General features: G+C 43.1%; 2 protein-coding genes across 4 annotated transcripts in view; both read left to right on the top strand.

The window, feature by feature from the left end:
- Positions 1 to 4,272, top strand: LOC116395202 (E3 ubiquitin/ISG15 ligase TRIM25). Its single transcript, XM_031868877.1, has 4 exons — positions 1 to 701; positions 1,416 to 1,555; positions 2,577 to 2,744; positions 3,149 to 4,272. The coding sequence occupies exons 1-4, from the start codon at positions 81 to 83 to the stop codon at positions 3,855 to 3,857; spliced, it is 1,638 nt and encodes a 545-aa protein (XP_031724737.1). The 5' UTR covers positions 1 to 80; the 3' UTR covers positions 3,858 to 4,272.
- Positions 4,273 to 6,076: 1,804 nt separating this feature from the next.
- Positions 6,077 to 23,516, top strand: part of LOC116395226 (MICOS complex subunit mic25a-like) — an 86,901-nt gene continuing 69,461 nt past the window's right edge. For all 3 annotated transcript variants that reach the window (XM_031868935.1, XM_031868933.1, XM_031868932.1), the window contains exons 1-4: positions 6,077 to 6,264; positions 10,119 to 10,212; positions 10,785 to 10,905; positions 12,663 to 12,807. In XM_031868935.1, the coding sequence (XP_031724795.1) occupies positions 6,139 to 6,264; positions 10,119 to 10,212; positions 10,785 to 10,905; positions 12,663 to 12,807 (486 nt within the window). In that variant the 5' untranslated portion in view covers positions 6,077 to 6,138. The remainder of the gene's footprint in view (positions 6,265 to 10,118; positions 10,213 to 10,784; positions 10,906 to 12,662; positions 12,808 to 23,516) is intronic.

Below are 23,516 nucleotides of genomic sequence, written 5' to 3'. Positions count from 1 at the left end.
TGTTGGAGGTTTTGTCAAGAGCGACAAGAGAAATAATCGGCAAGCAACTTAAGAAGCATCCAACACCACCACCTCCCACCATGTCTTCGTCCAAGCCGGAGGAGCAGCTAGCCCACGAGCTGAGCTGCCCCATCTGCCTCCAGTTATTCTCCGATCCGGTAGTTCTCCCCTGTGGCCACAACTACTGTCTGGCCTGCATCTGCAAGACCATCGACGGGACGGACAAAACATCTCTACGTTGCCCGGAGTGCCGCAAGGAGTATCAGGGTGTGGATTCCCTGAGGAAAAACTTCAAGCTCTGCAGCATCATCGAGGGCTACCAAGCCAGCGTGCCGCAGCTGGAAAGGCGCCCTGAGAGCGAGCCTGAGAGGACGGAGGAGGTTCTCTGCGACCACTGCATCGACAAAAAGTCCCCGGCTGTGAAGACCTGCCTGAGGTGCGAGGTGTCGCTGTGCTCCGGGCACCTCCAGAGACACCAGGATAAGGAGTGGCTGAGTGCGCACACTATGGTGGAGCCCCTGAATGAGCTGGGGACCAAAAGCTGCGCCACCCACCGGCGTCCCCTTGAGTACTTTTGCTCCAACGACATGAGCTTGATGTGCGGCACGTGCTTCACAGAAGGCCATCACCAGAACCACGACGTCCTCACAATCGACGCGGCCGAAGAGGAGATGAGACGGGTGTTGGAGAACCGCAGCATGGTAGCTCTGTTGTTTCATTTGTGTTTTCCAGACTTTTATTCCAGAGGCATTTTTCCGACTGTGATATTGTAGCATTAGTTTTGCTCACGTCTAAAATATTGTGATTTGGTGATAAAGTAGAAGACAAGGTAATGTTCTGTTTTACGGTCAAACTTTAGAATAATTTCCTGAAAATAATTTATCGGGAAATTAAAACAAACTGATAACCCAGAGATTTCTTTAGTCAGTGCAGAGCATGTCAGGTGAACATGCCGATCATTTATCAACATGCAAGCACACAACTTGACAAGACAAATAACGTTCCTATTAATAGAGTACAATAATCTTAATGAATGTATATTGTATGCTTAAGTTGAAATACAACTCTTTATTTCAAGGAAACTTCTAGATTAAAATTAAATTAAAATGTATGCAGACTTTTACAGAACTTTAAAATAATTTGGCTGGCGGCTGTCTGGCTCAGTGCCACCGTGCTTTGTAACTGGTGAATGATGAGAATGCAAAAAATGCTCTGACTTTAGAGAACAGGGTAATGACTTCTGTCAGGATAAAAGGGAGTTCCCTGTTCCAGGTGACTGATTCAAACACTTAAATTCCATCAGTGCTCAGCAGAAGAGCCAACTCAACCCATTTCACTTGCAACATGGAAATGGGTTTTTTTCCCCTTGCCTTGTTCACAGCCCGTTACTCAAAATGTCACTTGTGTGTTTGCAGGTGGTTTCTTGCAGGCTGCAGATGACCGAGAGTCTCCTTCAGAAGACAACAAAGGAGCAGGGAGCGTCTGAAGCCATAGGGGAGAAACTGGTCAACAAGGCAGTCACTGTCATGGAGAGTATGGCTGCTCTAGTGGACAGGTAACATGCTGCACGTGTGCTGGTGTTGATGCTGCCTTTAAAAGTCACACATGGTGCCCTGAAGCAGGTGTATTAAAATATGCAAGTGTCCTACTTTATGAAGACATGGATACTTAAAAAGCTTTTAAACCATGTTTTCAGTGGCTTTCATGGTCCAGTGGATGGCAGTAAATGTATAACAGGACCTTTCACCCCTTCATCGTCATTTGTGGACAATAACACTGATCTCAATCTCTTTAGAAATGTCACAACCAGAAAACGAAAAAACAAACCATAACCTGTTGCTTTTCGTGACTGTGATGCTCACTAATGGTGAATATGAATAACATCACATTCTATGGAATTGTTACATAGGCTATTAAAAGCCATGACATTAAAAATAGATATGAATAGATAAAATAAAGGAATGGAAATGTCTTTATCTTTAATTAGTTAATTTAAAAACAACCAATCCTAATGCACACCGTTTTTTTAAATGAGTAAAATGATGTACTATGTAAGTTTTAACAGAGGATGGGTCAACTCTTCTTTACATTTAAATAGTGATGGAACTGTTTTTTGTTTTTGTTGGAGTACTCTCCCTTTACTATAACTGTAAGAACATGTGTAAAGTCATTCACGCAGGATTTACAGTAAATGTGTTCATCAGATTACCAGAAGCGGCTCTTCTTTCAGGCTTGAAGAGCAGGTTGAAGCAGTGACTTCACGTGCCATTCACTTCATGAGATGAATCCAGTTTCTCAGCCTGTTTTTAGACTGCCAGTAAACTTAATGTCATAGACTATTTGACAACAGCTCTAAAACTGGACTAGAAGATAGTTTACATCATTGTTTTAGTTTTTAAAGTTTGATTTCCTTACATGTGAAAAAAAAAAAATCTGAATCAATATGATTGTTCTTTAGGACCGTACGCTATATGGCACAAGTGGTGAATTATTGTAAAGGAAAATTAGGCTTCTTGTGCTATTTAGCTCACGCAATCTACCCTTATTTAGATGCAACGCTGTTGTGTTGTGTTCAGGTACAGGGAGCGTCTGCGCGTGCTGTTGGAGGAGGAGACGTGCATGCGCAGGAAAAGCTGGCAGTTGGAACTGGATGCACTCGAAGAGCAACAGCAGCAGTTAGCGGAGGCCCAGCGAAGTGCCACGCAGGCCCTCAGCGAGACAGACGCGTGCATCTTCATACACAGGTACAACACACATCGAAACTGCCTTTACAACCCTACTCTTAAACCCAGTGAAAGAAATAGTAACTCAACAGCAAAAAGAATATTTTCCCTGCAAACGTTGTTTACATTGTCCCATAGTATATTGATTGATGAGAACAAAAAAATAAAGAGGTTAGTCAACACATGCACCATGAAAATGAATTGCATTCGCATGATCAGCTTTACAAACTGAGTAATATAGAATTTTAAAAACGTGCAAGATAAACATGTGCACTGTAAGCTATTGGCGCTTGTGAAATATAAGATAAGCAGATAGGTCCACACACACACACACACACACACAGCCTACATAAGTAAAGACGTGTCGCAAAGAAGCACACATAGCAGCAACAATCCTCAACTGAGGAAATCCTTCTGCTCTCCAGGTTCATGATGATTGAACCTAAGCTGAGAGAAGTCATCACCGGCCCCATTCCCCCCATGATCGCCTCGAAAGCACCGCTCAACACCAAGCGTCTCCAGGCGGGCCTCAAAACCCAAGACTTCTGCTCAGAGATGACCGGCCTCCTGGATTCCCTCCACATACTCCTGAACCCCCTGGACCTCACCTTCAACCTCTGCACCGCCCACCCCAGCCTGTTGGTCTCCAATGATCAGCGTACAGTCAAGTACAGCTCCGCCAAGCTGACATACGCGGAGCACCCAGAGCGTTTCACAAGCGCGCCTCAGGTTCTTTGTGGCCAGGGGTTCTCAAGCGGGGAGCATGTATGGGTGGTGGAGGTGGGGGCCAACAGCATGTGGTCGCTGGGCGTGTGTTACAAGAGCATCCCTCGCCGTGGGGACCACAGTCGTTTAGGTCACAACTCAGTTTCCTGGCGGCTGCAGTGGAAAAACGGCAAGCTGACAGGGTGCCAGTCCTCCTGCAACGTGGCTCTGGGGGAAATGACCCATCATCCGCTGAGGATCGAGATAGCGCTGGACTACGAGGCGGGGACATTGATGTTCCACAACATCAAAGGGCGCAGGGAGCACCTCCACACCTTCAGGGCTGTGTTCAAGGAGGCGGTCTATCCGGCATTCAGTATACATTCAAACACACCGCAGTCCTGGATCACACTGCACAATGGGATGTGATTAAATCACAAGTAACTTGCCTGGGCATTGCCAGAGTAAAGTTTCACATAAAGGTAACCAAAACAGCTTTTTATCACAATTTAAACAGTATCATATCTTATACAAGTGCAGAAAAAGATATTTAAAAGATATGCTTTTATTTCAATTAGATTATATTGTTTTAGTGCTCTTTTTACTGGTCTACCCAAACAGAGAATTAAAAAAAATGTCAAACTTATTCATAACTGTGCCGCTTAACTTTTAGCCTAAAGATAAGATAAAGAGGTTTTTATTGTCCTTGTAGTGATACAACGAAATTTCGTTTGGTAGCCCTCAGCCAGCCAGCAGCAGCGAACAACGATAAACAATGCAAGATAAAAATACACAAAAGGAACAAAAAAAACGTTACTAAAGATAAAAATATACAAAAGGAATAAAAATGTTACTAAAGTAATAATAAAATAAAGTTTGTGTAAACAGTGCAGTGTAAACATTTGTTTTGACAGTACAAACGGAGTATAAAGTGTATCAGTAAAGTCAGTAGAATTTTCAGCAGCTTGATGGGGTGGGTGGTGCTAGCTTTTTATGACTGAGTTGCAGCTACAGTGGTGTGTCTGTGGGGGGGATGGATGGAGGCTACAGCTCTGGGGAAGAAGCTGTTCCTCAGTCTGTTTGTACGTGTTTGTATAGTTCTGTACCTTCTCCCCGATGGCAGGGGGACAAACAGACTGTGACCTGGGTGGGTTGGGTCCTTGCTGATGTTGCTAGCCTTCTTGTGTAGACGCCTAGCATATACCGTATCCACAGTCGGGAGCTTGGTTCCTGCGATCCTCTGTGCTGTTTTAACTACCCGGGCCAGGTCTCTCCGGTTCTCTGCAGTGCAGCTGCAGATAATTGTCTCTATGGTGCTCCTGTAGAAGTTAACTAGGAACTGAGAGGGGAGTTTGGCTTTTTTGAGTTTCCTCAAGAAGAAGGGCCTCTGTTGGGCTTTCTTCACCAGGTGAGAGGTGTTAAGGGCCCATGTCAGATCCTTTGTGATGTGGATTCCCAGGAAGCAAGAGCATATTGCTTTGGTTTTAGACTCCATTGGATCCCAGTAGCTTTTAGAAAATATTTTAAGGTTCTTTTACTTCTTTGTATTGAAGTAAAAGAACCATAAAGAGCTTTTATTTGTAAAGCCCCCAATGATTTGTGGACCGGCCTACAATGCAGACTCTCTCGTTCTGTAATCCTTCAAAAGCTCTCAGATCTTTAGGTGCTGGGTTTTTAAATACACACAATTATCATAATACATACACATAATAAATTAAAAACAGCTGAAAACCTATAATTTGGCATTCTATGCCAAATAATAATTCCTTCATTTCTATTATTGTTAATGGTCTGTTTTTTTAAGCCTTCGCACATATTTTCTCAACTCATTTCTTTTGATTGTCTATTTTTATTGTCTTTGTGCCTTTGTTTAAATGGGTTTCATTTTAATTGTACTTTGAGCTACATGTCTTGTATGCAAAGTGTTTTCTAAATAAAGTCGGTTATATCCCACAATACATACAATACTTTAAAATGCCATGCTATCATACAAAACAATGAGGGCATAATGGAACTGGAGCATTTAAATCACGAGATAATTTGTTTACAAAAACATGTTTTTTCATTCATGATGAGAGTGCATTTTGTGGGGTATATAGATCAATATGGGTGTTCCGTGAATGAATTTGCTTTGTGGTTTTTTTGGTCATCTGTTTATCTGAGATGCTAAGATTTATTGTGTTTCCATTTGTCTGTGTATTAAAAGTTAACTGAATGTCTCATGAATGTTTTCCTTTTTATGTTCTTTATATACAGTAAACATTGATGTGTGTGAACACTGACATTTAGGCTGGATATGAGACATGCTTATGTTTGTGCAACAATTAAACTCTTGTGATGATGCCTGTGTATCATACTTCTACGTTTGACAGTTTCTATTGTACATGATTGGCTCTTGACCGTTTATTAATTCAAGGGTGCTTTAGTTGACATTAAGGTTGCCAGGTTGGGCAGTAAATAGGCAACTAACGGATATTTTATCGTTTTTATTCAACCTAAATGCACCTGTACACATATACAGAACAATTGTGTTAGCTAGGAATAATTTAAGTTACTTGTTTTATTAATTTATTGGTAGAAAAACCTACTCCCAGTCTTACAAACATCTGTTAGAGGGGGATGGTTTAGGACGAATCTGGCAACCCAGATCCCATCTGTCATACATTTTGTCATTGGGCAGGACATCAATTCATGTTACTAACTTAATTCTATGCAAAGTCATCAGCAAAGCTGTCCCCTGACACCAGAAGGTATGGGGTCGGGAGAGAGTACGACCAGAAAGGTGTCCTTTGGTGTTGACGATGAGGACAGAGTCAGGATTCTTCGTGGAGTCAAGGTAATGCTAATTTAGCTAGCGTTAAGCCGTGCTAACATTACTTTAGTGGTGCGCCTAGCGCTAACTAGCCGCTAGCACGTTGCAACCAATAGACTGTATAAGAACAACACAGCAACGCTAACTTACCGATAATTCTGAGTTAAACTAACGTTAGGTCAGCAGCCCGTGAAGCGACTGCTGGAGTGATGAGGGTGTAAAGGGATGCTGGGGCAGGTGGATGTACCACCTGAAACATTACCCTGTGTCGTTACGCCAGACTTCAGTCGTAATGGACTACAGGTGAAAGTATGCCTTGCTTATCGGCAAAACAACATACCTGGCAGATGATCAAACGTCATTTATAAACCTCCAGTGTCTTCTGGTAAACTCTGCGTATAAACCATCCACCCTGCAGTGATAAATTAATTAGAAATCGCACAATTTTGACAATTTACTAGCTTCTGTCCAGCGTTTGCTAACAACGTTCAGCTACCAGTTAAGAGGCGAACCAATCGTTAACGCTCGTTATTATTTATATGGAACATTTCAGGTGCACCGTAGATGCATTGTTAACTCAAGGAGAGATTCATGTTGTTGTAGCGATGAAGATATGGGCCATAACCAGGGAGCTAGAAATTTGCAAATTTCGAATGAAGTTTGGCGTGCTGTTCTCTCCTCTTGCTGCTGCTGCTTTCAGGTGCTATTGTAAATGTCGGAATTTTGTCTAGTGCCAAATAATACTGTAAAAAGTCATATAACTGTATATGTGGCCAAAAGATATTTAACTACTCTATGTATAAATGTTTTAATGTAGTGAATAGTGGAATAGGGAACTCGACTGATACCTTCATGCAATAACGTGACAAGGATTCTGATGCATTTGCATTCGCTGAAAGATTTGTTGAGCCAATTTTTTGCAAAGAAGCGAGTGCTCCTAATCCTAAAATGTATTTGCAAATTGACAATAAGAATGTTTGTAATGCTGTGAAAGAAAATAATTGGCAGGAACAACAGAAGTGACTGCGGCTACCTTTGCAGAACGTATAAGCCAAGCCTTTGATCCTTTTTCACCTTTGCAGCCTCACCTCCATTACCTCCTTCCTCACCATGGATTAGATAGAGGGATGTTATTTCAGAGGTTTGCCTGACAGACCGTGTCCGTTTTTGTCGCCAAAACCTTCACAGATTTTGTTTCAGGGTCGTTTACCTGAAAAAGTGCAACTTTACACCAGCAGAAAATGTAATGTACTTTTTTTGTTGCCGACCTTAAGTTGACGAGGTTCTCACCTTGCTGTAGTGAAGTAGAAGTGCACTCTGTGTCACCCTAACCCTTCACAGCCTGTTGAGTGTGGTTACAGGTGCATGCGTTGCACTCTGCTGGGTGTGGTCAGAGGTAAAACAGACCAGAAACCTTCAAGGTCAGTTAAGTAGTGCCCTCCACCAGCTTTGGTGTTAACTTCAATTATGGGCTGCCTTCAAAATGAAAGCTGAAAGCCACTTCCATGTGCACTTCCATAAAAATAATGCTCACATTTCTTTATTGTGAACTTGTTGGATATAATCCCCAAAGTTCCCATAGGATTTGAAGGCACCTTCAGACCTAGCTAGACTCAAATGTAAGCTAGACTCAAATGTAAGCTAGTAAAGTTTTACAGCCATGAAAGATAAACCAGTGCAATTCAAGCAAGTTAAGAGTTTATTGGCCACTTCTGGTGGTCTTCCATGCATCACAATGATTGTGAACATGTCTATAAGAAATCAAAACGACGAGCCTTATGGATGACCTTATTTAACAGCCCTGCCTGCACATTCAAATCCTGTGAGTCATAGGAACAGTGAGTCAGTGGCTGCTGCTGCCTACTGTGGTTCAACTACAGTTGTGTGAAAAAGTGTTTGCCCCCTTCCTGATTTCTTATTTTTTTGCATGTTTGTCACACTTAAATGTTTCAGATCATCAAACAAATTTAAATATTAGACAAAGATAACAAGTAAACACAAAATGCAGTTTTTAAATGAAGGTTTTTATTATTAAGGGGAAAAAAAAAATCCAAACCTACATGGCCCTGTGTGAAAAAGTGATTGCCCCCTAAACCTAATAACTGCTTGGGCCACCCTTAGCAGCAACAACTGCAATCAAGCGTTTGCGATAACTGGCAATGAGTCTTTTACAGCGCTGTAGAGGAATTTTGGCCCACTCATCTTTGCAGAATTGTTGTACTTCAGCCACATTGGAGGGTTTTCGAGCAAGAACCGCCTTTTTAAGGTCATGCCACAGCATCTCAATCGGATTCAGGTCGGGACTTTGACTAGGCCACTCCAAAGTCTTCATTTTGTTTTTCTTAAGCCATTCAGAGGTGGACTTGCTGGTGTGTTTTGGATCATTGTCCTGCTGCAGAACCCAAGTGCGCTTCAGCTTGAGGTCACGAACAGATGGCCAGACATTCTCCTTCAGGATTTTTTGGTAGACAGCAGAATACATGGTTCCATTTACCACAGCAAGTCTTCCAGGTCCTGAAGCAGCAAAACAGCCCCAGACCATCACACTACCACCACCATATTTTACTGTTGGTATGATGTTCCTTTTCTGAAATGCCGTGTTACTTTAACGCCAGATGTAATGGGACATACACCTTCCAAAAAGTTCAACTTTTGTCTCGTCAGTCCACAGAGTATTTTCCCAAAAGTCTTGGGGATCATCAAGATGTTTTCTGGCAAAACTGAGACGAGCCTTTATGTTCTTTTTGCTCAGCAGTGGTTTTTGTCTTGGAACTCTGCCATGCAGGCCATTTTTGCCCAGTCTCTTTCTTATGGTGGAGTCATGAACACTGACCTTAATTGAGGCAAGTGAGGCCTGCAGTTCTTTGGATGTTGTTCTGGGGTCTTTTGTGACCTCTTGGATGAGTCGTCGCTGCGCTCTTGGGGTAATTTTGGTCGGCCGGCCACTCCTGGGAAGGTTCACCACTGTTCCATGTTTTCGCCATTTGTGGATAATGGCTCTCACTGTGGTTCGCTGGAGTCCCAAAGCTTTAGAAATGGCTTTGTAACCTTTTCCAGACTGATAGATCTCAATTACTTTGTTTCTCATTTGTTCCTGAATTTCTTTGGATCGCAGCATGATGTCTAGCTTTTGAGGATCTTTTGGTCTACCTCACTTTGTCAGGCAGGTCCTATTTAAGTGATTTCTTGATTGAGAACAGGTGTGGTAGTAATCAGGCCTGGGTGTGGCTAGAGAAATTGAACCCAGCTTTCCAAAGATGTGATAAACCACAGTTAATTTATGTTTTAACAGGGGGGGGCAATCACTTTTTCACACAGGGCCATGTAGGTTTGGATTTTTTTTCCCCCTTAATAATAAAAACCTTCATTTAAAAACTGCATTTTGTGTTTACTTGTGTTATCTTTGTCTAATATTTAAATTTGTTTGATGATCTGAAACACTTAAGTGTGACAAACATGCAAAAAAATAAGAAATCAGGAAGGGGGCAACACTTTTTCACACAACTGTATGTTTTGCCATTTCCCTGGACACACACACACACATGCACACATAAAGTAGAGCGACAGTGACTCATTGTATTCTGGAACATTTTGCAGGTTTATAAGTTGCTCTGTCCTAACCAACGGATTAAAAAAAGATAAAAGCTGATTTTCATTTGAATACGACACCATGTAATGTGCATGCTACGGTTTGTGCTCCAGTAAACTGTTATTAAGTTTGTAGGAACTTGCAGAGCGGCCTCTCGTTGTTTTAAAGCAAACAAATGCAAAGAATAAGAAGAGAAAAACGTCCGGCCTATCCTAGGTTCAATTACGGGTTGATTCTGTGTCTGTTACTTACCTATCCTTTTTTACATTTGCTCTTTATCCCTCCCTAGCTGTCAGAAGATGTTCTTCAGAGGATGAGAGGAGTGGCCAACATTGCTCCAGAACGCACGTCCTCGCCAACCTCAAGCCCTGAGAAAGACACAGGTAACATGCACCTGACAGTCTGTCCCTCACAACACGACAATATGTAAACCTTAATGTGCTGTTTACATATTGCCAAGAGCACACAGGTACGGTGCATGCACACACACACACACACACGCACACACACACGCACACAGTGGGTGTTCTGGAAAGGAAAATAAAAAATGGTCTTTACTTGTAGCCTTATAATTCCACATTTGAATATGGAAGGGTAACTCCACAGACATAAAAGTGAGTTAACTAGTCATGAAGTGTACCGCTCAGTCAGACAATACTGTTGTATAAGTCATTGTACTTCTGTAAATCTCCCATCTAGCTTGTCTATCGGTCACACACTCTCCCGCTCTCCCTGACTCTTGAAGCAGTCAGGATGGTTTTCATTATTCAGACTCTCTGAGCTCCGACTTATGACACTTTGTGACAGGGCTGGTTATTGGCAGCTTGAGAGATCATTTGATCACTGGTCTCCTGCAGTTAAGACACAGACAGACACTTTTCACTCATTTGAACTTGTCAGAAATGTATACATACCATCTCATTTTTTTTTTCTGTTCGATATCCACTCTGTCCAGGTGCTCCTCGCAGCGCCAGCCCAGGCTCTCGACCCCAGCAGGGCCCTCAGCACCAGGCCCAGCCCGGTACCCGGTCCAGCACTAGCAAACCAGCCGCCTATGCTAAGGAAGAACAGAAAAGGTGGGTTGAAAGAAAATGTTGCTTTGCAATACAGAGTCTGACTGGTTGAAAAATATTCAAGGGATGATAAAAGTAACTTTGAATATTGATGTGCAAAAACAGCTACGTAGGGCCGAATGTGTAGCTCTGAATCACTTTCATGTAAAGTGACTAACACTGCTAACTAACAGCTAAGGCCCTGCTGCTGAATGCATGTTGTTTACGTTCCAATCTTCTATTGAGTTTTTTGGTTGTTTTAATGTCTTATCATCATATTTTATGATCATCCAAAATAAAATGGAAACATATTTTTGTTATTGTGGATAAATAAGTGTAATTTATGGTGCTGTTACATTGCTGCTAGACCGCCCTGTTAATACAGCTGTGTGCTTCCCTTTGTGTGCGGCAAGCAGGAGACTGCAGTGAAAATGTTGTTCTTAAAAGGCTAAACACCCACTAATATGAATTAAAGCAGAATATTTCATTAGATAAAAACATCTTGTGAATCTATCTTCATTTCGTTCAATTTTGACTTTTGGACTTTACAACGCTCTGGAGTTATTGGAAATGTTTTGATCACACAAGTCGGAAACAATCCGATGCAGCCACCACTGGAATCTAATACTTCAAGTTAGTGCTGGGTGGACCCGGTATACCGGTTTTGATTTCCCGTATGATATTCATTTTTCACACACCGTCATACTGAAACATAGCTGAAACAACTGCTGTCACTTTTCAACGGGCAGCTAAATATATTGTTCGCCACTATGAGCGCTACAGTCGGAGCTAGGTGATTAGAGTGTATTGAGAGGGAACCCTAGTCATGGTTATAACTTTATAACGACAATTAAAACCCACAACTACCGCTCTTTAACAGGGCAAAACACCACGACACAACAGTTTGTGACACACAAACAATTTGTAACACTAATAATTGTACATTTATAAAATTTCACTGCCGAACGGCATGCTGGGTACAGCTCGCTAGCTAGCCCGGTAGCACAACAGTCTGCTAACAGCTGGGAGAGGCTCCGTCGCTACAGTAACGTTACATTAAAGAACAGAACAGAGCGATGCAGGATGAACAATAATGAAGGGGGCTCAGTGCAATATAAATGCAAGAGTTCATTAGCTGACTTTGGATTCCAGGGAGATGCCAATTCAATGTCATGGAGCTGACGAGTGGTTTATGGCTAAGGAACCAAAGTTACATTACATTATGATAGTCAGTTGTGTTGGGCCAGTGGCCCTTAATATTCAAAAGCCAGGGAAACACAGATTAAAAAGAACATACACAAAACCTTTATACTGTTCCCCAGTTTAATCTCCAATCAGACATTCCTCCTTTCAGTAAGGTTGAGGTCAGACTGTCTAAAGGATCAACAACGTTTCATTGCAGCCCTTTGAATTGATTGTAGAATACTGGTGAAAGTGGTTGAAAACGGCCAAAGAAAAGTTGTAAAGGAATGTTCTATTATAAATGTTAAATGTTGTCTTGATAACCTCTGTGTCCCTGCTGAAGATCAAACCGGATGCTGACAGATTGCAGCCAACTTTAAATGACTATTTTCTTAATTTCTCTCAGTAATCGTCTCATTACAGGGGACTTAACATCGTCTCAGCTGAGATACTCCATGTATTTGACCGGTGTGATAAAAGTTGGTATATGCTGCCCCCTTGTGGAAAATATATGTTTAAAGTAGGTTTGACTGTAATCACTTTGTGTGCAAGGAAAGGAAGCATGATTGTGTGTGTGTGTGTGTGTTTATGTGTTTCAGGTATGAGCGCCAGCAGACAGTACTGAAGGAGGAATGGGTCAAAGTGGCACAAAGAGAGAGGGAGGCGGCAAGGGAGGAGATGACTAAAGCCATGACCCGGGAAAGACAACAAAAACGCCTGGAAGATGAGAACGCCAAACAACTGGTACACACACACACACACACACACACACTCATGCCCTTTTAACACCAGCCTTGTGACTTCAATTATCTGACGGATAGACCTTTTACTTTCAAAGGACAACATTGTTGGGAAACCACTCAAAATTCCCTCAGGTGCCAATCAGGGTTGACTTAGGCCCAACTATATTTGTATGATTTTTTTTTTTTTTATCAACATTTGTTCTGTTGCGGTGAAAGCAGAGGCGCTAGCGATGCTTTCTGAGGACAATCAACTCGTAACTGTCCTCTTTTCCTGCATTACATCAACAGTGTAGGTCGTAACTCGGAGTGATGGTCATTTTTAACGGACTAGTAAATTTGAAACTGAGAGAGATGACGGCGTGGAGCGTGAAGCAGCTGACCTGCTCCTTTCTGTTGATCTCTAACCAAGGTAGCACTGCGCTCCTGAACCATGTTTGGATCGACTTACAGCTGGGAGTCAACCTTCTCACCTATGGAACGTCATTAAAAACCAAGTACCGGTCCAGGGTCACCAGTGGGCATCTACACAGGAGCAAGAGAATGACACCAATTCCATCTAGACTGAAAAAAAAAAAAAGTGAACTTTTTATTGATTTTATTCTGGAAACTCCATACTGTTTTCTTTTACTTGAAATCTAGGCCTTAAGTTATTTGCCCTTAAACCAATTTTGTTTATGGTTAAGATAGCTACCGCTAGCTAGCCGCTAGTTAAGTGGTTACAGTGCAGGCCATATAACCGCAATGTCTTAATATTGTTGAATTGATATGGAAATGCACATTGTTGATGGATGCAATTTAGTAATTATGAGGTTCAGACCTTTGCTGGTCAGGAAATTCTCGTAGCTCTTTGAATTGTAATTGAGTACCCCTGGTCTGAAGCAGGTTCAAAACATACACACATATCTACAAATTGACAATACACAGTACTTGGTCATTCATCTGGGTTTCTTTTACATCCTTGTTCTATTTTTTATTCCCCCCCCCCCCCCCCCCTCTCTCTCTCTCTCTCTTTACCATTTTCTCTCTCCGCTCTCTTTCTGTCTCCTCACCCACCCCCACCTTCTGTCTTTCTCTCTTTTTTTCTAACCCAGCCCATTACTCTCTCCTTGCTGCTCCGGAGACAGTATTATCAGTGCAGTGCGAGCGGTAAATTGCACCCTGAGAGTTTCCTGGAGCTGGAGATAGGAGTGGTGCAGTCGTGGGAGGGGGGGTAGAGCGCGCTTGTTTTACACACTGACCGGTGCCTGTTTCACGTGACTCCCCCCTCCTCTCCTCTCCTACCTGCCTTCCCACCGCGTTGAGACATGCTGTAGCGCCCGCCTTATCTCCACTCCAACACACTCCCGACGCTAATAGAAAGCCGCTGGAGGGACGTCGCGAACAGAATGACCGGTCGAGCAGGACCAGACCTCCTGATGCTGAGGGCTCTTTGTAATTACTGTTTCTTGTGCTATGAATACATATACGCACATGCACTTGAAGTGCGGGCAGACTTGCTCACATTCTTCACTCAAATGAGATTTGTTTTCTTTTTTTTGTCCCCATCATCCACTGCTCTTTGAATCTGATGTTTTACAGCTCAGTGACAGTAACACAACCAAGGTTATGGCTGTTTCCGGAGAGCCACTTTTTAATTGGAGGCCCTGTAGAAGCCAGCCTTGTCCAAATAAAGGAACACCCTTTGGGCTCAGGTGAGAACGGGAGAAGCTTTCATAGAGCCCTTCCTACGTCCTTTTGCCTGAATGGACAGTCTGTGTTTCCCCTTAGTGTTGTTTGGTTTCGTAGTCGTACCTTGTAGATAAAGGTCCATGACAAGGTCTGTGTGTTTTGGGGCTCTCGTCACCCCCGGCCTCTCATTGTGAGAGCCAGGGTATTGTTGAGTTTAGCGTCATTTCTTTTAAAACTCATTTCACCCCTAAATTAAGTAGCAGTATTTGTATTCTCTATCGCCGATCGTGGTGATAACGCAGACACTACAATCTGTGTTTCACTGTAATCACTCCATTCAGTTTTCAGTGATATAACCATAAATGTAAAAGGAAATGGGTGGTTTTGCATATTCTAGCCCTTATTCATTGTTAGTACGTTGAAACTGTCAGTTTTTATGGAAACGCACAGTGTGCAAAATCATATTGCGGGGTAACGAATACATTTGAAGCTTAGTGTTGATAATAGTATTGTAGGTAGTACTGTAAAGCAGCATTTATGAATCCCTTTAAGATGTTGTGCGTATTTCTCCAGCAATTTAGTGTTGTCCCTCAAAGTACAGGCAACATCAAACCAGCAGAAGCTGAGATATCGGACCCTCGGTGTTGGGGTTAAGCTTCAATAACGCTGTATGCTACATTTCCTGTAGTGCATTATTCCCATGTTATTACTGAGATGTTCAGCCATAATGTACATGGTCGTCTGCTCATACCGACAACAATGCAATTAAGCAAGGTACAGCTGAATGGTGGGTGTGGTCTGAGGTGTCATAGGTGACATATTTGTATATTACAGACGCTACTTATTCTTTTAGCTTGATCTGAATAATGAAGGTCCTGGTTCAAAACTGTAAAGTGGATGAGATTGAATTGAACTAGATAAAGTGAAATTGCCTGCAAAAACATGGCCGCTGTTGTACAGCGGCCATGTTTGTTATTAATTAATAATGTATTTCTTTTCGAAAATATCGCCCTCTGGGGAATATCCCCTAGTTTTTGTATGGTTTGAGCTCTCTATGCAGGTATTTAGGTGCAGGGTCCTCACTTGGTGCTCCAAAAATCAAATCTAGGTAAAGTAGAGGCGTCAAAGTAGTTCATGTTAAAGCTTTTGTCAGCCATATAAAAAAACGCGCGTCAGTGCATCTGGGCCATTAAAAGTGTCATGCACATGTCGCATATCCGCATGGCTGTCTGGAATCTCGACAAAGTCGGTGGGCTGCCGCGGTCAGAACCAACCTACGCGCCGACAGTGATGCAATATCGCCTGCACAGAAATGGATGAGTAACACTGAACATATGAGAAGCGAGAGGAAACGGCTGATTAAGCATTTACCAAGTGATCGGGAGCGAGAAGGATGTGAGGATGAAAAAGAAGTGGAGGGTTAAGATGAAGAACGGGGAATGAATGGGAATGAAAGAGAAGACTCGCATTTCCTGTGGCATTGAGCTGAGGAGGAGGGAACGAACCGGAGGGTGAAAAAGAAGTCTTTAACATTTTCCTGGAGGACCACGAGGAGGTGGAAGAGCAGAGCAGCAATGGCAAGATGAGAAGGAGGCAGTAACGCATGTTTCTTCAATGCTTCAAGGAGAGAGAGGAGCTTTAAAATGCTTTTAAAAGAAGGTCACAAGAAGACTGAACATTTTGCACACTTAAGAGAACAAGAAGGAAAGAAAGAACAGATAGGGGGCAAAGGAGGGGATGAGAAAGGAAAGTGGCGTAACAGGTGAGGCGAGGATTACTTGCAGAATTAAAGAGGAGGAGGGGCAGGAGGGGAGGAGAGATTGCAGCGTAAACGTCGGGTAAATACAAAAGCCCTGCATTGTGAGAAGCAGGCTGAAACGTAAAGTTGCAGAGTTCGGCCTCAAGTGTGAAAGAAAGGTGCGAGTCACCCGTGGCACCTTCTCTCCTTTCTCCTAAGTGCTTCCTTTTCCTGTGTGTGGGGGGGAGCAGCAGCGCTGAGTCACAAGTCAGAGAGAGAGCCAGACAGTCGCCGGTTTTCTTTTCTCTCCCTCACTCATTTCCTCCTGTCTTTTGTCCTCATCTCGGTGAAGTGCCCGATCCTGCCGTTCCGCTCACTCTCTTTCTTCTCTCGTTTTTTTCTTCTTCTTCTTCTTCAGCCAGGGCCCTCAACCACTGTGCGGGCCTCAGTGAATTGTCTTTGTTAATAGCAAATCTTCGGCAGATTAATTTCAGAATGAGAGAGGGGAACGGGAGAATGGAGAGAAAGGAAGCACGTCGAACCAAAGGGCTAAAAGGGATTTTCTCTTTTTGTAATGTGTTAATGGCCTTTCGGTGCCTGTTGAAAGCGTAGAAAGGTTATAAGCCAAATTAGCATATGGTAAATCTCTCTCTCTCTCTCTCTGCAGAACAATTAGGAAGCCTATTTTATTAGCTGCCCTTTAACTTCCTCTGATGGAGCTTCACTTAATACAAAGATGCCGCCCACGCTTTTCTGATTCTTTGAAAGCGCCCGTAAAGCACGGGTGAATCGGTCGCATCTTATGAGGACAGAATGCGACAAGCTGGTGAAAGTAAAGAACTGCATTTTCCAACTTTTTGTTTGCAGATTAATGAAACGCATCACGAGGAAATGTCTGCACTGTAGTGTCACCGTCCTGCATCCAGCTACTGTCCAGTGAAAATCTTAAGGGCCTTGAACTAAAGAGGCAATCAAATTAAACCTGCAGTAACATCACCTTTTTTTTTTCTTTTTTTTAACGAACTTGTAAACAGACAACTAGCTTATTTGCACATCCAGCAGTTATGGAGCAGCTCTATGTAAAGTAGCAATGAGAGACGCTATAGAGCTCCTCAAAGCAGAGGTGAGCAGCAGATTCAGGTGATGGTTCTCTTCATCGCTACAAGCGACCGCTTTTACATTACCGTGTGATACATTGTTATGAAAGTATTGACCGTTGCTGCTTCCACTCTTCTCCTGTGAGGTGAAGCATTCAGCTTGTAAAAACAATTGTGGCTCTGGAAGGTCATATCAAAGTCTGGAAAATAAGTTTTTCTTGTTGCCGTTGGAACAAATTGGCAGGAAGTGCCGAGTTAGGATTTAGCTGACTGTGAAAACAGCTGGTCAGCTTGTCCTGTTTTAAATGATACCAGTAGAGCTGAGCAAAGCTCAATGCTCTCTGACAGCTGCAGAAACTGTTAGGGTGGGAATCTTTTGACTCTGATAGTTTTCTAAATGTTGAACCTCCACAAAAAGATGCCCAATTTAACGGGCTCACAGGTGATACTCAACCCAGGTACTGAAATTAGAATTGTCACGTAAACCACAGCCGGATTCTGATGTGATGCAAGAATTACTTTGAGACTCTAAAGACAAAAAGGGGAAAGTTCAGCTCACTTTCAGTTTACATTATTAGTGACTTTATATGTCCATTTGTACTCTGTTGAAAATAATGGATTCACCAGTTCCTCCAAGTGACACTAGATGGCAACAAAAGCCTGTTGCATGTTTCACTGATTTTACATGAAGCTGGAAGCATCTCTCTCTCTCGCTTTAATATTTCTCTCTGTTGCTCTGTCTCTGTATCCATTATGCACTTTATCAAATTTCTAGAGTGACATTCTCCTATTGGAAAGCCAGTCACAAGGTGCGCAGGTGTTAGTCTAATCTACCTAATCTCTCCTCGTACGGTGACCGTTCATCTCTCTTATTATTTTTAATACTTCAGAAGTGGCTGTAGAGTGGCACAGTGACAGGAAACATTTTATTCTAATGCTCAAATTACCTTTGTCTTCAAGGAAGTTATTGCGTGCTAAGAGTCGCGACTGCTTTTATGGGGATTTTTGAAAGGAATAAATATGTTTGTCTTTTGTTTATGCTTGCATGTCTTTGCTGGCTTAATAACGCTCTTTCTGTGAGTCATAAAGAAGTAAGTAGTTGGTAAACTGTAAATGTCTTTTGTTTAATATTTCTAACAGCTCCACAGCTGGAAAGTTATCCGCCCCCTAAAGGCCACAAAAATGAAATGAGTGAAACATTATCATTCTCTTGTGTTGCTCAGCCCTGTAAAATGCATCAGTGAAGATTGCAGTCCCGACACAATTACCCACATGTGGTGAAAGGCCGACGCTGTGTTCACACGGGGGGCGTAACCTGAGCAGCGTGTTAGCAAAACAGTAACGGCTTCAGTGCTCCGACTTAGAAAAAGAAGACAGCAGAGGCAGAGAGATCCCAACTTGTTGTCCCTAGTGTGGGTGGAACTTCGAAAACACTAGATCCTAGCACTACAGGCTACACGTTACAGAAATGGATACAGTTACAGCCGGCTCACTGTGGGCCAACTGTCAATCTCTCACATATGATGGACATGTATGTCCACTGACACGGAAAAGAGCGAGAGAATCTCTTTCATCCGCCTCTCACCCTTCACTCATTCAGTCTGTCAGTCAGAAAGAGAAACGGATCTCAGTCAGATACAAAACTGCTTTGAAAAGTTGTATTTGTTTTTGTTTCTCGTGGCAGGTTGTGTCGCCGTAAAAAGCCGTTAACGCCCGGAGCATCCGGTAACACCTGTGCATCCGAAACACAAGCTGTCGCACTCTCCTCAAACTCTGTCATTATTGACTTATATTGTGCTATATTTAGCTATTATTGTCTTAACGTGAGATGAGGACAAAAATCAGACGACATGGATTTTAGAGATTTTTGCTACAAAATGTGCAATAATCACATCTAATAAATCGCTAGAATAGCCCATAAAAACACATTTACTCATATGTCGGCCTAAAAACCAATACATACATAAACCGTAGTCGAAATAAAATACCTGGGTTTGTTGATGCTGTCTGTCCATCGATCTTCTCCGCTGTGTTTCAGCAACCTGGACAGCACACACACACACACACACACACACACCTACAGAATGCCCATCAGGTCTCAGGAATACTCCTTTTTAAATAACGCCACCACCACTTTACAGCAGAGACTACACGTCCTAGCGGTATGCTAAATTCCCAGTGTTTCATTCCCAGATGGTATACTGAGGCGGCGGCGCCACTCCAGAGCAACATGGCGCCGGGATCCCTCCTATCGGTCTTTTCTGTTTGTTCGTGCGGCCCTGCCGGAATGAGCCAGATGTTGGCTCTGATTGTTCATACCTAAACCCGTGTAATCAGCTGGAGATTCTCCGCTGATGGAGCGACAGTGTTGTCGCTCTCTTACACACTCAGGAAACTCATTCAGACTTTACTGGTTACGGGTGTGAGAGAAACAGCTGTGTTCATGAACAAACACACACACAGGAGGGAAGCAGATGGGGACACGCTTCATTATAGCGGTACGTATGAGCCGGTGAATAGCTTGATGTTTTATCATGTACTCCTCTGACTGCTTATCTCGTCAGACATATGCTAACACTCTGCTATTATGCCATTTAGAACAGGTTCAATGAGATCCTTTACTTTGCTCAGGTTTCGCCTTGAATTTCAATGGCTTTACATCCTTTAAGCGACGTAAAGTGTCTCGCTGCGTGAATACAAAACATTTTTTCTTTTTAATTTTGTATGTTTCAAATGCATGTATTCATGTCGACTTGGGCTCAGGCACATGAGCTCATACGCCGTTCATCACAGAGCTTGAGCCGGTGTTTGGGAGGAAAAAACCTGGAGGAATGAAGAGTAAGATGAGTAAAGGGGATAGCAGGTAAGAGTGAAGGGTGAAAAGAGAAGATGCGATGAAATAGAGGGGTGAAAAGGAAAAAAAAGAGCAAAAGAAGGAGAACATGGGGAAAATGAGGGTGCAGTGAAGGAAATAGAGGGAGAGAGGTGAGCGAAGGAGTTGGTGAGGTACAGATAAGCCCACGGCTATATCGGTAATTGTAATCTGCAGGAACTGACATGGTTCTGCATGTAAAGCTATTGGGCTGACCGTGAGCTCTACAGCCAGCTTCCCTCTCCACACGGTCAGACGGTCTCGTGTACAGCCGGGGCGATTATCGATGTCGCCGAAGCCGTCAGTCACAAGAATATGGTGGTTTGCATAGTGTGCTCATAGTGTGAACTCAAATTGGAAATGGCTTTCACAGCAGTGCGACTGCGATTCACAACTAGGAGCGCTTTGTAGAGACTGCAGTGAGTCGGCAGTGTCCTGTTTGCTTTTTGTCCCCACCAAATCGTGATTTATTGGCAATATTAACATGCCGAACTTGCTCCTGTCAGTAGTAGTCACTCAAAATCGATTTTCGAAATATATTTCTTCATCGCCCTCGTGTTATACCGTAAGTTATTTCAGCAATGCTAGTTTTATGGTAACGTAACTTTTCACATTGTGTTTTTTCATATTTTCTGTTTACTTTAACATTACAGACTGTTAGTCTGTTAATCGCTTCGGTTATTGTCCTTTCCCCACACTGATTTAAAAAAAAAAACATGATTATCTTAACTTCATATTACTCCAGTGATGAAATCAATCCATGTCATAACTTTATAAAAGTTTGAAGTCAAGTACTTAAAGCAACTACAAGGAATTTTTATTTTTGTGTTTATTTTGGCGGTCTCTAAGGACGAGTCTCTTTTAGAAAAGCGTTGACTGCAGCAGGGTCTGTCAGCCCTGGTTCTGGTCCTGGTTCTGGGTCTGGGTCTACAGCAGCGTGGTGGCTCCCAGCGGGGACCCGCACAGCAGCCGCTACAGGTCAAAGGCGCCAGCGAAGACAGATCTGGTTCCGGCTATCCGATGCCCATATCAGAGCTCACTGGAGACAGCGCGGTGTGCCACCCAGTCTGCCTTCCCCAGTCACCTCACCCAGCACATCTTCATCACCTGCACATACGGGTTGCATAACTTAGCAACGTCTGGAAACAAAGCCAGCGACAGCCCTCACACAATCACTCCACACCCTCATCATGAGGCCCCATCATAATGCAGTTTCAAGGCACTGCAGTAGGACTATGTGAATGGGGTAATAAGAGGAAGTGAGTTCAAAGCACCTCGATGTCTGTGTCAGAAAAATTCTTTATCTTTCTTGGTGGTCTTCTCTTGTTGCCAGGATACACCTTTTTAGATCCATTTTAAAATACAATACGTGTCAAACTCAACTCCCTCTTTGAAGTATTTCTGATTTGGTTGACCTCACTGTAACCACATTAGACCATACATTATGATTATGTAGAAAATACTGTACGACAACAAATTGAAACATTAGGGAGGGAGGGTCACATGAAAGGGGGAGCAGTCAGAGTACAAGTAATAGATGGAGGAGGAGGAGGAGGAGGAGGGCCAGTGGCCCTTATTGTCCTTCTCCCCCCTCTGCGTATAGCTGCCTGGCTGTAATTATCAGTCAGATTATTATTGAGTGCTAATTTATTGCCTCGCTGGGAGCTATGTGTTAAATAAACGCAGCGGAGTAAATAGAGAGAGTGGGGGAAGAGGGAACGGGAGAACAGACTGCTGCTGCTATCAGATGGCAACACAGCACACGCATTGCCCACAGGGGGGGAAGAGCGAGATGTGAGCGAGTGTATATTTGTCCGTCCCAGGCGTACTTGCAAGCCCAAACACCAGCGTTCCCGGGCCCATGTGTCGCGTCGACGATCCGTTGGACTGTGCCGCCCTCAGATGCTCTCTTCACGTCCTCCGTCTGTACTGGATCAGGGTGTTGGCCCCTCCGTAGCCGGTATCACTGTGGCGTCTACCCGGCAGACGCACTCGCAACTGCTCAGACAACCGCCATCTGTTGTCCCCTCAGCCTCACAACACGCTGTGCACTGTAAAAAAAAAATACATAAAAAAGATGTACGAATGCAGCCCCACCAGAACTTCATTGAATAGTCTTGCATTTTCACTGACCAGATAATGGTTAGACAAGACTAGTTGGACTCACCGGTATTTCATTCATTGGGCAGCTTTGATGATGTCATCCTGTGTCTTCAGTACTATTTGTTTTTGTTTTTTGACCCACCAATGTTTTTTACACACCAATTTGTGCTACGACTGTCTCAACAGGAGACCTAATTTGGAACTGAAGCCTCTAGCTGCCTTAAGAAGATGATATGCGTGTTGTTATTTCTTTCTGCCGCGGGACTGCTCTCGGTCCTCGCCATCTGGGAAACGTTTCGGGCTCATTGGCATCGAGGTCAAGTTCAAGAGCTCTGATCTTTTCATTACCAAATAACATATCAGACGCCCTCTAACATTAGTCAGGTTTCTGATCACTATAACATGTCTTGACTCCTCAACATCCCAGACTATCCGTTTATTTCCTCCAGGTAGAAGTACAGGTCTGACCAACATCCCAAATATTTATTTATATTTATATATTTTTAGTCATTTTATTTTTGTTTAGTGTTACTTACGTAATACATATTTTACCATACACTGTAAAACATTTAGATGTGTTTTACTGCTGCATTAAGACAACATGCATCACAGTTTAATGGTCTACTTTTTTGTTTTCATAATTTCACCAATGCGTCATGGCTGGACGCTTTTTTGGACATAGTGCACGTTAGAGATCAGCCTCACGGCACTGCTGTGTTTCTAAAACAAAAAGCAACAAAGTTAACACGCAAAACTGCATCGCGAACAACGTGAAGCGCCTCCACCTCTCTGCTAGATTCTGCTTTTGCCGTGAGATGCTTCCACAACAGAGGCTCTCATCTCCTGCTCCTGCTTGCTGTGATTTTGTTTTCTCACTTTTATCACTTTTTGTTTTTGTTTCATATCTTCCCCCCCCCCTTCATCATTATTAGCTATGCTCTCTCCCCCCCACTTACTCCCGCTTGCTTTTTCGGTCTCGCACACATTTGCACATTTTGATTCCCTCTGTCTGGAGCTTCTAAATAGATGCTTCACACCTCTAGCTGTGTGCCGACTCGATGCGTATGCAGAAGGTGCCCCGAGCAAGAAGAACGTGCGATAACACGTTTGTAAGCTAATCTCCTGTATAGCTCACGGCGTACCAGCTGTCCTGTTCCATTCTGCACCTTCTTAATAACTGAAGATGTTTCTCTGCTCTTGTTTACATTTGTTACATGTTTGGGATTCCTCTT

The sequence above is a fragment of the Anarrhichthys ocellatus genome, unplaced genomic scaffold, assembly GCF_004355925.1.
Source record: "Anarrhichthys ocellatus isolate YVR2014 unplaced genomic scaffold, GSC_Weel_1.0 scaffold44, whole genome shotgun sequence".
NCBI lineage: Eukaryota > Metazoa > Chordata > Actinopteri > Perciformes > Anarhichadidae > Anarrhichthys > Anarrhichthys ocellatus.
This window is presented reverse-complemented; position numbering and strand designations above follow the sequence as displayed.